The sequence below is a fragment of the Hyperolius riggenbachi genome, chromosome 7 (assembly GCF_040937935.1).
Source record: "Hyperolius riggenbachi isolate aHypRig1 chromosome 7, aHypRig1.pri, whole genome shotgun sequence".
Lineage (NCBI taxonomy): Eukaryota > Metazoa > Chordata > Amphibia > Anura > Hyperoliidae > Hyperolius > Hyperolius riggenbachi.
This window is the reverse complement of record NC_090652.1, coordinates 3727252-3744151: the sequence shown is the minus strand read 5'-3', so window position 1 is coordinate 3744151 and position 16900 is coordinate 3727252. Positions and strand designations below refer to the sequence as shown.

The window sequence follows — 16900 nt, the reverse complement described above, 5'->3', positions numbered from 1 at the left end:
CTGACACAGCAGAGGGATAACATTACAGTTGTGATTAGTCACAGATGAGGGGGAATTAGACAGGCTCAACTCTCTAAATACATACAGGGTGGATTCCTCTATGTTTTCCTACCGTCCCATGCAAGAGTTCAGGTCCACTTTAAATGGATCACCAGTGGACAACACTCAGCATGTACTGAAGTGCAGATAAGAGCTGCAGAGGGATGATATGGAGGGTAGAGACAATATACAGCCATAGAAACAGTAGAAAAAGTTCAAAACCACATTTTACAGAAAAAAATAATTTTAAAAAAATGGCACACGCTGCAGCTACTTTACAATCAGTATAGGCACTGTGCTAAAGTTTACATTGTCTGTAGTGAATTACACAATCCTTTATCTTAAACAGAGCTAATGTTGTATTACTGATCAAGGCCCTGGTATAACACATTTATATAGTCCTCCTGTACACTGAAAACTTCAACACAAAACTTCCTGAACTCTGTGAGCAGTGCGGACCTGATCTCTGCCACCCTGTGCCATAAACAGAGGGTGATGTCATACTGGCAGCCGGCGCGCCATGGCAACGGACCTCTGCTGTCAGTGTAACCGATACATGTCACAGCCATTGACAGTACGCTGTCTGCGGCCAATCAGGAATCCGTCAATCTATATAGATCGCTGGCACGTTAGAGCTAATCGATCGCATGTGCTGGAATATCGAGCCGCGACTGGCCACACACTGTTCAATTATCACTTTAGATCTTTTACATGTAATCAGTTTTCTTGAATGATTGTATTGTTTGGAAAAATCCAATCAATCTACCATACACTATTCAACTTTATTTTTATATCAATCTGAATTTTCCACCATGGCAGATAGATCAGGAGATCGAACATTCAGGAAAAGCGATCAATTTTCTGATTAAAAAAAAAAAAACCCATTTCATTAAGCTGATCGTTATTATTGAAGAAAATGGGAAGATTGAAAGTTTTGGTTGAATGGTGTATGGCCACTTGTAGCCAGACGTCTGACGATAATCGATGGGTGCCTGGGAGGACCTCGGAGCAGAGAGACATTATTATAAGATATCCTCCAATCACAGCAATGCAATCATATCAATCTTCCGCCGTGTGCTGTACCCACACCAGCGCCAACGCAACCCCAACATTCTGCCCGCTGCTTCACCCCATCAAACCGCCACTATACCACCATATAACAACAAGCACAACTGATGCATGCTGAGACTTGTAGTTCCACAACGCCAGGCTAGCAACAGTGAGGCATCAATCTCTATCTCTAGCCGTTAGGTACAGGCCATGCAATCTTCTCTTCAGATACTATTTACGACCGAAGAATTGATCGGATCTGGGAGACAATATACAGCCGACTGATTGCTAGCGACCGATCCCAAGCTGAAAATCGGTTTTTTCCTGATTGGAAGCAGATCAGACAGGCTGGAACGTATCGATCAAAATACTGGCTATCGTTCCGAGTGTATTTCCTGTTGATTCATCTTCGATCGCTATCCCGTCGGGAAAGCGATTGGAAATCTGATCAGAATTTAAAGAACAATCACCTACTTTTGTACGCTAGCTTTCAGATCTGAATATCGATCTATCGCTCGCTCGCTGTGTACCGGGTACCCAGAGCGATAGACCACACACTATTCATACAATTTCCACATTTTACTTAGTATAAAAATCTACAGTAACATAACAATACTTAGAATTTATATATTTAAAAAAAAAAAGTTTTCTCTAAAAAAGTTTGGCTTACCCTCGAAGTCGGAGAGGATCCCCTCCAAGTGATCGTTGACGGACAGATGCGTCATGTTGACCCCCTTTTCTGCGGCGAATCCCGAAAGCCCCCCTGCGGTAGTCACGGTCTAAGCGCTGGGGCCACGGCAGGCAGGGTCCCACATGGGCTACGTCCAGGAGGGGTGAGTGGGGGAAGGGCTGCAGGAAGATGTTTGGGGGGCAGTTATTGGGGGGAGTACAGTAGAGGGTCCCCTGGTTTGTCCTGAGCTCTGGCACTCACAGCCCTGACTGCTCAGAATGAAGGCTCCAGCTTGTGGTGTGAGAGTAAAGGGAGGCGGGCCCCACACCCTCCCACCCTGCAGAGGGATCAGTTACACCAGGCCCCCCTCCCACCCCTCACATACCTTGTAGGAATCCCCAATCTCTCCCTCTCCCTGTGTGATGTGCACATCTGGATGTTAGGAGGGGGGAGAGGGAAAGGGGGGAGGGGGGGGATTTTTTTTTTTTTTTTGGCCAGATCCAACAATGTTCCCTTTAACTCTTTTTACTCCAGAGAGATGAAGAAACACATTGTTCTATCTTTAGAGAAGGAAATCACTTCAGATAACTTTTTGTTTTGTTTTGTTTCCGTTAGATTGCAAGCTCCCGCGGCCACCCTTCCTGCAGGCACAAAAATAAGTCAATAGAAATAGGTTTATTTTATTTATTCATTGACAGCTTAGCAAAGAGTGACGGGGATTTTTTTCTGTCCTTTTAATGACATTACGTAATTTCTTTTTATATCTCATAGGAGAAAAATTGCTGTTGTAATTTAAATGGATACAGAAGCCTGCTTAATGCTGGGAATACACGGTACGTTTTTCAGCCATTTAGATGGCTCGATTGATAATTTCCGACATGTCCGATCTCCGGCCTGATCGATTCCGCGCTCGATTTCGCATAGGGAACAATGGGAAAAGATAATATAAGGCTGCCATACACTGGTCGATTGCCACCAGATCGACCAGCAGATACAGCCCTCTGTGATTGAATCTGATCGGAGAGGGATCTATTGGCTGCCTACACTGCAAACAGATTTTGAATCGATTTCACTATGAAACCGATTCACAATCTGTGGAGCTGCCGCTGTCGCCCCCCACTCCCCCAACTCGCATACATTACCTGATCCGGCCGGCGCGAGTCCCCCGGTCTCCGCTGTCCCTTCTCCGCTCTGGGCTTCAGCTTTACTTTACTTCCTGTCGGCGGAAGTTTAAACAGTAGAGGGCGCTCTACTGTTCAAACTCCCCCCAACAGGAAGTAAGTGAAGCTAGCCGGAGTCCAGCACAGAGAAGGGACAGCGGGGACACACGCCGGCGGAACAGCTAATGTATTGTCGCTAGTGTCGGTTGTCGGACATTCGAACGCCGCTATTGACGCACTCCCAACCCGCCGGCAATCTATCAAAATTTTCCACGCGGACAGATCGACGGGATCGATCGATTTCGTACGGAAATCGGACGATCGGTCAGCATTTGCGCATCGATGGATCGATTGATAATTTCCAGCAGGTCGTATCTGCTTCTGATTGAGTAAGGGATCGATTTTCTACAGTACTGATCTCGAGATTGATCCCGTTCTCGATTGCTCACAGATCGGACTTGCCAGAAATGATTGATCGATCTGTGGCAGGGAAATTGCATGGTGTGTATAGGCCTTAAAGCTGCCTTTACACTTATCGCAGCGATTTCTGGCTGCGTCTTTGTTTTCATATTGGCGATTCTGCGTTTTTCAGATGCGATTCTTCTTTTGTTCGATGGCATTTTTATGTAATTTTTTGGGGGCATTAACTTGAAAACTGGATGCAATTATCACCTAACCAATGCGTTTTCATTGATTTACATTATATGTGAAACGCATTTCCGTTCAGGAAAAAAAAAAACGTACTTGGGCACTTTTTTTCTGCAGAAAAAGCACAACTGAAAAAAAACAACCCCATAATAACTGCAAGTCAACTGCCATCAACGTGCGCTATATGTGCGGCGAACGCAAATTCACAGAATGGGATTGTGATGTCATCCCTACAGGAAAATAATGGATTACAGATGGCATTGATCAGGCCTGGTGTGCAGATAACAGATTGGTGGGTTATCCTAGGCAGCTGATAGCGACCGCTTCAGCCGACAATCCGTCGTGTGTACGGCAGCTGCTGACCCACAAACCGCGATCGTTCCACCTGGCGGATCTATTCAACCTCAGCGATGCCGATCCCACAACCGATTCCATTGTTTGCGCCGCTCCCCCCTCCCCCGCGCTGTGACATCACACAGGCGCTGCTCACAACCCTCCCCCTTCTGCATAGCAACACAGCACGTCATCAGCTACACAACTGACACGCGTGTGTGTAGCCTGGCCCAGTGATGTCGCTCAAGGGGATCAGCTACGGAACCCCAATGGGCGACTTCAGTTGGGCGTGTGTACGCATCCTTAAAGGAAACAGCCAGGGTGTTTTTTTTGTTTTTTTTTCTTTAAAGCAGATCTACTTAAGCTGCCAGAGGCTGGAGGAAGCCCCGGTAGGTAGATCTGCTTTGTTTTTTAAAAAAAAAAATCTAGATGCTTCTTTTAAGGTAGCCATATATTGATTAACTTGGTGGCCAATCGATCATCTGATTCAATAATTATTGTGGAATTGGATGAAAATCAGTGCCAGCAAGAGCATTGCCTGATCAACGATGCAACCAATTTCGGGCCGAAATTGGTCGCATGTATGGATTGGACATGCGGGAAGATGTCAGGGTGCATGGCAGTAACGACTAACGATATCAGGATGAGTGACAAACGGGACGACACCCCCAAAGCTGTTCAGCTGATAAGACTGGATTTGAGCGATCCGCTTGGCGTGTACAGTCTGTCCCCTTGGCGGATCGTTCAAAGTCCGGTTTTATCAGCTGAACGACAGACTGTACACACGCCCGATGTGACAACCAAACGACCGGTCATTCAAACGTCCAAATAACGGGTCGTTTGCGAAAATCCAACGTGTGTACGAGCTTTTATGGTCAATAAGTTATGGACTGAGTTTGCTTAGGAAATGCACAAAATGAATGGGTTATAGATAGCACTAATCAGATATAACAGATATGAGTAATCCTGTCACACACAATCATGGGCAGCTGTCTGTAAGTGATTTCCAGGGTACAGGCAGGGAAAGAATGGATTACAGATAACACCGATCAGACCCAATGTGCAGATAACAGATATGAGTAATCCTGTCACACACAATCATGGGCAGCTGACTGTAAGTGATTTCCAGGGTACAGGCAGGGAAAGAATGGATTACAGATAACACTGATCAGACCTGATGTGCAGATAACAGATATGAGTAATCCTGTCACACACAATCATGGGCAGCTGTCTGTAAGTGATTTCCAGGGTACAGGCAGGGAAAGAATGGATTACAGATAACACCGATCAGACCCAATGTGCAGATAACAGATATGAGTAATCCTGTCACACACAATCATGGGCAGCTGTCTGTAAGTGATTTCCAGGGTACAGGTGGGGAAAGAATGGATTACAGATAACACTGATCAGACCTGATATGCAGATAACAGATATGAGTAATCCTGTCACACACTGTCATGGGCAGCTGCCTGTAAGTGATTTCCAGGGTACAGGTGGGGAAAGAATGGATTACAGATAACACTGATCAGACCTGATATGCAGATAACAGATATGAGTAATACTGTCACACACAATCATGGGCAGCTGCCTGTAAGTGATTTCCAGGGTACAGGTGGGGAAAGAATGGATTACAGATAACACCGATCAGACCTGATGTGCAGATAACAGATATGAGTAATCCTGTCACACACAGTCATGGGCAGCTGTCTGTAAGTGATTTCCAGGGGACAGGTAGGGAAAGAATGGATTACAGATAACACTGATCAGACCTGATGTGCAGATAACAGATATGAGTAATCCTGTCACACACAGTCATGGGCAGCTGTCTGTAAGTGATTTCCAGGGGACAGGTAGGGAAAGAATGGATTACAGATAACATTGATCAGACCTGATGTGCAGATAACAGATATGAGAGAGTAAAGCTAGCCATACACCTGTAGTGTATGGGCAGAATCAACAAAGAGACACATTTATCTCTAATTGAATCTGATTAGAGATACATTTGTCTCTTGTTGATTCTGCCCATACACTACAGGCCGATTCCCGTCCGATTTCAGCATGAGGCCTGAGCCCGCCGCATCCGCACCTCAGCTGCCCCCGAATGTATAAATGTGACCCCCTGCGTATGTATTTATACGTTACCTGTCCTGTAGCTGCCTCCGCGCAGTGTCCGCAACCTCCGGGCGGCTATCCATACACGCTACTGCCGCCTAGCGTCTGACGTCGGCGCATAACGTCAGGCACTAGTAGCGTGTATAGGTAGCCAGCCGGAAGTTATGGGACACCGCACGGAGGCTGCTACAGGACAGGTAACGTATAAATGCATACGCTGGGGGGGGGCATTTATACATTGCATCGCTTGTTCCGGAAATCGCCACCATACCACCGCGCACCCGACCAAGCAACTTTGGTCTGATATCTAGCAGCATACGCGATAGACAAAGTGACCAATTTCTGTCCCGAAATTGGTCGCTTTGTCGGTCGGGCATGCACTTGGCAGCAACGATTTTCATCCAATTCGATTATAATAATCAAATTGGATGGTCGATCGGTTGTCAAGTCACCTGATGTATGGCCACCTTTATAGATCATAGCTACCAAGCTTCAGACCTGATGCGCAGATAACAGATAATGTGAGTAATCCGGATGGGTCTGCAGGGAGGAACAGATTATGGATAGCACTGATCAGACCCGATGCGCAGATAACAGATCACAGAGTAATCCTGACACACACATAGTATGACTGTGAGCAGCACAGAAAGGTCTGCAGGGAGGAACAGATTATGGATAGCCCCGATCAGACCTGATGCGCAGATAACAGATAATGTGAGTAATACAGACACACATAGTATGACTGTGAGCTGCACAGAAAGGTCTGCAGGGAGGAACAGATTATGGATAGCACCGATAAGACCTGATGCGCAGATGACAGATAACAGAGTAATCCTGACACACATAGTATGACTGTGAGCAGCACAGAAAGGTCTGCAGGGAGGAACAGATTATGGATAGCACCGATCAGACCTGATACGCAGATAACAGATAACAGAGTAATCCTGACACACACATACTATGACTGTGAGCAGCACAGAAAGGTCTGCAGGGAGGAACAGATTATGGATAGCACTGATCAGACCCGATGCGCAGATAACAGATAACAGAGTAATCCTGACACACACATACTATGACTGTGAGCAGCACAGAAAGGTCTGCAGGGAGGAACAGATTATGGATAGCCCCGATCAGACCTGATGCGCAGATAACAGATAATGTGAGTAATACAGACACACATAGTATGACTGTGAGCTGCACAGAAAGGTCTGCAGGGAGGAACAGATTATGGATAGCACTGATCAGACCTGATGCGCAGATAACAGATAACAGAGTAATCCTGACACACACATACTATGACTGTGAGCAGCACAGAAAGGTCTGCAGGGAGCAACAGATTATGGATAGCACTGATCAGACCTGATGCGCAGATAACAGATAATGTGAGTAATACAGATGGGTCTGCAGGGAGTAACAGATTATGGATAGCACTGATCAGACCTGATGTGCAGATAACAGAGTAATCCCGACACACACATACTATGACTGTGAGCAGCACAGAAAGGTCTGCAGGGAGGAACAGATTATGGATAGCACCGATCAGACCTGATGTGCAGATAACAGATAACAGAGTAATTCTGACACACACATACTATGACTGTGAGCAGCACAGAAAGGTCTGCAGGGAGGAACAGATTATGGATAGCACTGATCAGACCTGATGCGCAGATAACAGATAACAGAGTAATCCCGACACACACATACTATGACTGTGAGCAGCACAGAAAGGTCTGCAGGGAGGAACAGATTATGGATAGCACCGATCAGACCTGATGCGCAGATAACAGATAACAGAGTAATCCCGACACACACATACTATGACTGTGAGCAGCACAGAAAGGTCTGCAGGGAGGAACAGATTATGGATAGCACTGATCAGACCTGCTGCGCAGATAACAGATAACAGAGTAATTCTGACACACACATACTATGACTGTAAGCTGCACAGAAAGGTCTGCAGGGAGGAACAGATTATGGATAGCACTGATCAGACCTGATGCGCAGATAACAGATAACAGAGTAATTCTGACACACACATACTATGACTGTGAGCAGCACAGAAAGGTCTGCAGGGAGGAACAGATTATGGATAGCACTGATCAGACCTGATGCGCAGATAACAGATAACAGAGTAATCCCGACACACACATACTATGACTGTGAGCAGCACAGAAAGGTCTGCAGGGAGGAACAGATTATGGATAGCACCGATCAGACCTGATGCGCAGATAACAGATAACAGAGTAATCCCGACACACACATACTATGACTGTAAGCTGCACAGAAAGGTCTGCAGGGAGGAACAGATTATGGATAGCACTGATCAGACCTGCTGCGCAGATAACAGATAACAGAGTAATTCTGACACACACATACTATGACTGTAAGCTGCACAGAAAGGTCTGCAGGGAGTAACAGATTATGGATAGCACCGATCAGACCCGATGCGCAGATAACAGATAACAGAGTAATTCTGACACACACATACTATGACTGTAAGCTGCACAGAAAGGTCTGCAGGGAGGAACAGATTATGGATAGCACCGATCAGACCTGATGCGCAGATAACAGATAACAGAGTAATTCTGACACACACATACTATGACTGTGAGCAGCACAGAAAGGTCTGCAGGAAGGAACAGATTATGGATAGCACCGATCAGACCTGATGTGCAGATAACAGATAACAGAGTAATCCCGACACACACATAATATGACTGTGAGCAGCACAGAAAGGTCTGCAGGGAGCAACAGATTATGGATAGCACTGATCAGACCTGATGTGCAGATAACAGATAACAGAGTAATTCTGACACACACATACTATGACTGTGAGCTGCACAGAAAGGTCTGCAGGGAGGAACAGATTATGGATAGCACTGATCAGACCCGATGCGCAGATAACAGAGTAATCCTGACACACACATACTATGACTGTGAGCTGCACAGAAAGGTCTGCAGGGAGGAACAGATTATGGATAGCACCGATCAGACCTGATGCGCAGATAACAGATAACAGAGTAATCCTGACACACACATACTATGACTGTGAGCTGCACAGAAAGGTCTGCAGGGAGGAACAGATTATGGATAGCACTGATCAGACCCGATGCGCAGATAACAGAGTAATCCTGACACACACATACTATGACTGTGAGCAGCACAGAAAGGTCTGCAGGGAGGAACAGATTATGGATAGCACCGATCAGACCTGATGCGCAGATAACAGATAACAGAGTAATTCTGACACACACATACTATGACTGTGAGCTGCACAGAAAGGTCTGCAGGGAGGAACAGATTATGGATAGCACTGATCAGACCTGATGCGCAGATAACAGAGTAATCCTGACACACACATACTATGACTGTGAGCTGCACAGAAAGGTCTGCAGGGAGGAACAGATTATGGATAGCACTGATCAGACCCGATGCGCAGATAACAGTCTGCAGATATGTGGATAAACTTGTCAAGCACAGCCTCGGGCAGCAGTCCCTCCCTTATAACAGCTAGGCTCCACCCCCCACACACATGTGAAGGTCCGTATACATGCTAGATAAAAGTTGGCACAGACAAACGAGCAACATCAGTCAAAGAACAGTTTCTGGCAAAAAGAACACACACACACACTGATATTCCAAATGATCCAAAACTGTGCGTCCATTCTCTGGAACGAGCACACACTGGCCGATAAATGACATCTGCCCAATAATCGTCACATTTGATCTGCCAGTCTATTGGTCTCTCGTCGTTTAACTAAATGGCGAAGTCTGTTATCCATCAGATGTATGTAATGTGTGTCCAGTACAAGGCTATTAGTGGCTTCCCTCCTGATCCAGCCTGTTTGCTGGGAGTCCTCCCCCCTCCCTCTGCACACCTCTCACTGACCTGCCAAATGCTGTAACCTGCTAACCCTCTGATGATGGCCCTGGACAGGGGATGGACAGAGGTTAAATGGGCTTTTAGCATTCATTAAGTCCGGCAGGGTAAATGATAATGGATGGACAGTGTGATTACAGTGAGGCTGGATTAATGATGGGATAACTGTACTGTCAGATGACCTCTGCGCTCACGTATGCGATAACAGCGATGTCTGCAGGCGTCTCGTTATCTCGCCAATTCATCTCACGCTATCAGCGGCTTCATCTATATTATTAAAGCAACGTACGGACCCTAGATCTTCATCAATACAATCGGGATCCCCTTCAGGGCCTGTGTAATAAATCACAGAAAAAGCGACACCGAGAGCACGATATGGTGTAGTATGTACTGATAATACATGAAATGAAAGGGTGTAAAGCCCAGTCTACACAATACGATTCTTTGTACGATTCGATTATGATTCTATTTACGAATCGATTAAATCCGACATGTCCAATCGGGATTCGATTCAATTCAATTTGCCATTGCAAAACACTGGCAAATCAAACTGAATCGAATCCCGATGTTTGCTTTAATTGTATCGTAAATAGAATTGTAATCGAATCGCACAAAGAATCGTATCATGTAGATGGGGCTTAAAGGTGGCCATACACTGATAGATTTGCAGCAGATTCCACCATCAGATAGATTTCTGTCAGATGCCTGTCAAGTCCAATCTGACAGGAATCTATCTGATGTGTACCACACACTAGGAACAGATCTCCAATAGATTTCAGAATGAAATCTATTGGAAATCGATCTAAATGCATTATTGCACCATTAGATTCAATGCAACTCTATGGGCCATTGTTTGAAATCGGCCGCAAATCGATCAAATGAGGAATTTGATAGAATCGATTTCTGATCGATCGATGGCTGAAATCGACCAGTGTGTGGGCCCCTTTAGTATCGATATACTCACAGACACGGGTTACCACTGTATAGGCAGACGGGGAGATTAGACCTGACCCCACTCAGGATAAAGGTAGCCATACACTGGTCGATTTGCCATTAGCTCGACCAGCTGACAGATCCCTATCTGATCGAATCTGATCAGAGAGGGATCGTATGGCTGCCTTTACTGCAAACAGATTGTGAATCGATTTTAGCCTGAAACCGATCACAATCTATGGAGCCGCCGCTGCCGCCTGTCCTTTCCCCCCCCCCCCCCCCCCCCCCCGCACATACATTACCTGACGCTGGCTCCCTGGCGTCTTCTCCGCATCTTCTCCGCGCTGCACCCGCTCCATCCCGGCGCTTCCTGTGTCACTTCGTGACCAGGAAGTTCAAATAGAGCGCCCTCTATTGAACTTCCTGGTCACTGCAGTGACAGGAAGCGCCGGGATGGAGCCGGAACAGAGCGGTGCAGCGCGGAGAAGACGCCCGGGAGCCAGCCTCAGGTAATGTATACCTGATCGGATCGGCCGCCGCTAGCGACGCGCTCCCTACCCGCGGGCGATCGAGGGTAATTTCCCGCTCAGCGCGATCGACGGACCGATCCGATTTTGGGAGGAAATCGGATCGGCGGGTGCGTTTAGCGCGAACGATTGGCAGCAGATTCGATCCCCGGATCGAATCTGCTGTCGAAATGGCCGCGAATTGGGCCAGTGTATGGCCACCTTAAGGCGTTGTTCACATCTAAAATCGAAATCGCTGACGCCAGCGGTTTTGATTTTTTGAGCAAATATTTTAGTGCCTCCCGGCGCTTACCTGCGCGCTGTGATTTTTTATAAAGCGATTTTCCAGGCGCTTTTGCAGAGCGATTCTGGTTTTTCACTTCCTGACATCAGTCAGGCAGTGAACTCTTTCACCCGGAAATGAATAGATACAATGTATTTATTCATGAAAGCGCCGGGGAAATCACTATAACAAGCATTTTTTCAAGCGCTTTGCAATTTCCCTCTACCTTCCATTATAGGCAAATCACCCCAATAATGGCCCAGGCAGCGCTTTGGTGAGCAGATCGGAATCGAGCCGCTCAGATATGAACACTCTCAGAGGGAATCATTGCACAAGTACTTTTAGGGCAATTTTGAAAATCGCTGGCGCTTAAAAAAAGGCAAAAACGCCCTTAGTGTCAACAAGTTGCTCTCTGTAGATCAGAAAAAGTGGTATCACCCCTCCAGCAAGGGAGGACTTGTATGACGTAGAGGTGAACAGAGGTGCCAATAGGATAAAAAAGGTTATCAGCTGCGCGGTGCCACGTCCTAATTCATATACGGATGTGGCCCCCTATGGAAACCGGCCCTTAGGCCAGGGCCCACTTCAGATCGCTTTCGTACATCATTTTTTGTACAGCAATATTAGGAGCAATTTCAGTCGTTTTCAGAAGCGATTTTATTTCAGTGCTAGCGATTTGTAAACCGATTGCGAATAGCGATTGCAGTTAACGGTTAACAATCTGATTGATTTGGGGTTCCGCTGGTGGTGCTAGGTAGTGAAAGCATGAAAAATCGATGTAAAGTCGCTTTGGAAATCGATTTTTCGGGGCTCCTATACTTGACATTGAATCGCAAATGCTCAGAAATTGCTGCAGGACTCGCGATTGTGATTTGGCCTAATCGCAATCGTTTCAGAGGGTTGACCTGCGTACACTTTCATAGCTCGTGTTCACAGTGGCTGTTGAATGGCAGCAGGAACGCGGCGGATCGGGAAATTGCTGCTGCACATTATACGCGTGTCGAGTCGTATACGGTGGAGTACACTCACGCGTACAGTCATTAAATGCACGTGCGTTTTGCGGTAACATACTGCATGTAGTGCGTTGGGACGCTGCATGCCTCAAAGCTCCCGCCGCACTGTAAACGATACATAGACAGGATGTGTTACAAAGCGGCCGTTACATCGCTCCGTACGTCACTGTAAACAATTCCTAACACATCCATCAATGAGATTGCTTGCATCGACCAGGGGTGCGACCATACACAGTACAACTGATCACACAATGAAATTAATTTAAACATTTCCGATTGATAATATAATCGATATTAAGGCTAAAATTGGTCAAATCATTCATCTGCAATGCTGGTCTCTAGTCGGTCTTAAAAAATTGGTGATAATATCGATCGAAGACATAATTAAATGATGTTTGAATAGTGAATAGCTTTAGGCTGGCTTCACACTGAATATTGGCAGTGCGGCAACCACACCGCGTGGCCAGCAACAGGTCTTTAGGGAATACTGCGCTACTGTGCGGTATTCCCCGTCTTCCTGTTCAGCAATCGGTGACGTGCGTAGAAGTGTATTTCTCAAATACGTTTCCAAGCATGCACCATGCAGATGATTGCGGCAGGTTTTTTTAAAAGTGCGCATGTTACCATAGACTTACATGGCTTCCGGACGTCGCAGATCGCCGCTGGGGCCATGCGGTAACATAGGCGTGGGGGTGTGTTAGATAGGGTGCTTCCAGCGCAGTGTACCGTAATGTGAGTAGTGTGAACACCCCCATAGACTTGCATTAGGCAGCGGTGGAGTGCGGTAAATTTACCGCTCCGCACCGCCTCAGTGTAAAAGGGCCCCTTAATGTTCTGTGACCTCAAACTCTCAAATGATGAAGATGACCTGTCAGAGCAGAAAGCCTTTATATAGGCAGGGAGATTAGGGGGCTCAGGGAGTGTCAGGACACCATTATCCCCCGTCTTTAATGCCCATGTGTGTCCCCTGTGCCCCCCAGGGGTACAGCAGCCCTCCATACATGATACTTATTTGCCCACTCAACACTGGCAGAGAGACTCATTCCCAGCTGCCCCCCCATGTGACGCCCTCTCTATACACACAGGGGGGGCTAGAGGACTACCTCCTCTCCCTGCTGTTCCAATGGCCACTAATCAGTGTAATAATTACCCCGATAATTGCCCCATTGTGTGATAATTACCCTGCTGGGGCCATTTGCAATCACAGGGAGGGAGACTCATGTCTGACCTGTGTTAGCTGGTAGGGGGTCTCTATATCAGGGCTGTAAATCTGCAGATAGATGATTGGATAGCTTTGTTCACATCAACAATATAAATCGCAAACGCCAGGGTCTTGTGATTTTGCGAGTGATTTTTTTTCCCTCAACCCGGTTGCTCACCTGCGCACTACGATTTTGTGTAAAGCGCTTTTCAAAGTGCTTTTGCAGAGCAATTCTATTTTTGCACTCCCCGATGCAAGTCAGGAAGTGAATTCTTTGACCCAGAAAATAATAAATACAATGTATTTATTCATAAAAGCGCAAACGCAATCGCTGCACAAAGCAAAATTGTGAGCGTTTTGCACTTTTCCTTCACCTTCCATTGTAACAAAAAACGCCCTAAAAATGGTACAGGCAGCGCTTTGCTGAGCGGAAAGCAGACGAAACGCGCTGATATGAGCTATCCCATAAGGATTCATTGCACAAGCAATTTTAGGGCATTTTTTTTCTCGCCGGCGCTAAAGAAAAAAAAAAAAGAAAACGCGAAACACCCAAGGTGTGAACGAGCCCTAAAAGACAACTGAAGTGAGAAGAATATGGTGGCTGCCATATTTATTTCCTGATAAACAATACCAGTTGCCTGGCAGCCCTGCTGGTCCATTTGGCTGTAGTAGTGTCTAAATCACACCAGAAACATGCATGCACCTAAACTTGTCAGATCTGACAATAATGTCGGAAACACCTGATCTGCTGCATGCTTGTTCAGTGGCTGTGGCTAAATGTATTAGAGGCAGAGGATCAGCAGGACTGCCAGGCAACTGGTATTGTCCACTTAAAGAGACTCCGTAACAAAAATTGCATCCTGTTTTTTATCATCCTACAAGTTCAAAAAGCTATTCTAATGTGTTCTGGCTTACTGCAGCACTTTATACTATCACTGTCTCTGTAATAAATCAATGTATCTTTCCCCTGTCAGACTTGTCGGCCTGTGTCTGGAAGGCTGCCAAGTTCTTCAGTGTTGTGGTTCTGCTATGAACTCCCCCTTCCAGGCCCCTCTATGCACACTGCCTGTGTATTATTTAGATTAGGGCAGCTTCTCTCTTCTCTTTTATCTTTTACAAGCTGGATAAATCGTCCTCTGAGCTGGCTGGGCTTTCACATACTGAGGAACTACAGACAAAGGCAAAGCTGTTTGCAGGAAGAAACGAGCAGCCTGAAACTTCAGTGCATGAGAGATGCAGGGGGAAAGAAACACACAAATGATCTCTTGAGATTCAAAAGGAAGGCTGTATACAGCCTGCTTGTGTATGGATGTATTTTCTATGTGTGGACATACTGTACATCAACCTACTTCTTGTTTTGGTGGCCATTTTGTTTGTTTATAAACAAACTTTTTAACCACTTCACCACTGAGGGGTTTTACCCCCTGACCACCAGAGCAATTTTCACCTTTCAGCGCTCCTTCCATTCATTCGTCTATAACTTTATCATTACTTATAGCAATTAAATGAACTATATCTTGTTTTTTCCGCCACCAATTAGGCTTTCTTTAGGTGGGACATTATGCCAAGAATTATTTTTTTCTAAATGTGTTTTAATGGGAAAAAAGGAAAAATGTGGGGAAAAAAAAATTATTTTTCAGTTTTCGGCCATTATAGTTTTTAAATAATGCATGCTACTGTAATTAAAACCCATGAAATTTATGTGCCCTTTTGTCCCGGTTATAAAACCGTTTAAATTATGTCCCTATCACAATGTTTGGCGCCAATATTTCATTTGGAAATAAAGGTGCATTTTTTTCAGTTTTGCGTCCATCCCTAATTACAAGCCCATAGTTTATAAAGTAACAGTGTTATACCCTCTTGACTTAAATATTTAAAAAGTTCAGTCCCTAAGGTAACTAATTATGTATTTTTTTTAATTGTAAATTTTTGAATTTTTTTTTAATTACAAAAAAAAAAAAAATGGGGAGTGTGGGAGGTAATGAGTTAATTTTTTGTGTAAAAGTCATTTATTTGTATGTGAAAAATGTGTAGGGTGTAGTTTACTATTTGGCCACAAGATGGCCACAGTAACTTTTTGCTTTATTGCGACCTCCAAGCCTCCTTCCGGAAGCTTGGAGGAAGAATAAGGAGGCTGGACACGTGAGTTTCTTCTCACAATGATCGCGCTGCCCATAGGAGAGCAGCGGGTCATTGTGGGGCTTAGATCAACGAACGGGAATGGATTTTCCCGTTCATTGATCTCCGGGCGAGCGGGCGGCGGCGGTTTTACTAGCGGCGGGCGGCGTGTTTACGAGCGGGAGCGCGGACAGCGTCGGGAACGCGGAAAGTACGTGTTTCTCCGTCCCTGGTTTTTAAAGGATGGAAAAAGGGGCGGAGAAATACGTACGCGCGGGGGTAAAGTGGTTAAAACTGTTTTTAACCACTTTTAATGCGGCAAGGAGCGGCGAAATTGTGACAGAGGGTAATAGGAGATGTCCCCTAACGCACTGGTATGTTTACTTTTGTGCGATTTTAACAATACAGATTATCTTTAAGGACCGGGCTATGTTAGTTGATCTGTGCTGCGTGGGCTCTCCAGCCCACAGCACAGATCAGCAATGCGGCAGGGCGATCAGACTTCCCCCCCTTTTTTCCCCACTAGGGGAATGTCCTGCTGGGGGTCTGATCGCCGTCGGCTGTATTTGCTTAGCGGGGGGGCTCTTCAAAGCCCCCCTCCGCAGCGTTTTCCGACCTCTCGCCCATTCCCTCCCTCCCCCTCATTCAATGGGCTGCGCCGGACAGATGCTGCGCAGCAGCGCCGTTTTGATGTAAACAGTGGGGTTTTCTTCCCCGCGTGTTTACATTTAGCATGCGAGCCGCGAGCACCCTCCGTGAACTGACATGGAATGGAAATCCACTTAAGACCTGCCGACGCCTATCGGCGTTAGCTGGTCAGGAAATAAATATGGCAGCCTCCAATATCCTTCTCGTTACAGTTGTCCTTTAGAAGGCATTTTCTGGCAGAGTCATGTGATGGGGCAGAGACTGAGAGTCATGTGATGGGGCAGAAAGTCATGTGATGGGGCAGAA

At 46.1% G+C, this 16900-nt stretch overlaps 1 protein-coding gene across 2 annotated transcripts in view; it reads right to left on the bottom strand.

The window, feature by feature from the left end:
• Positions 1 to 1969, bottom strand: part of LOC137524056 (neuronal-specific septin-3-like) — a 246507-nt gene extending 244538 nt beyond the window's left edge. The window contains exon 1 of one of the 2 annotated variants that reach the window (XM_068243489.1): positions 1760 to 1969. In XM_068243489.1, the coding sequence (XP_068099590.1) occupies positions 1760 to 1814 (55 nt within the window). In that variant the 5' untranslated portion in view covers positions 1815 to 1969. The remainder of the gene's footprint in view (positions 1 to 1759) is intronic. The other variant, XM_068243490.1, reaches the window with a different exon arrangement.
• Between the last annotated feature and the right edge of the window lie 14931 nt (positions 1970 to 16900).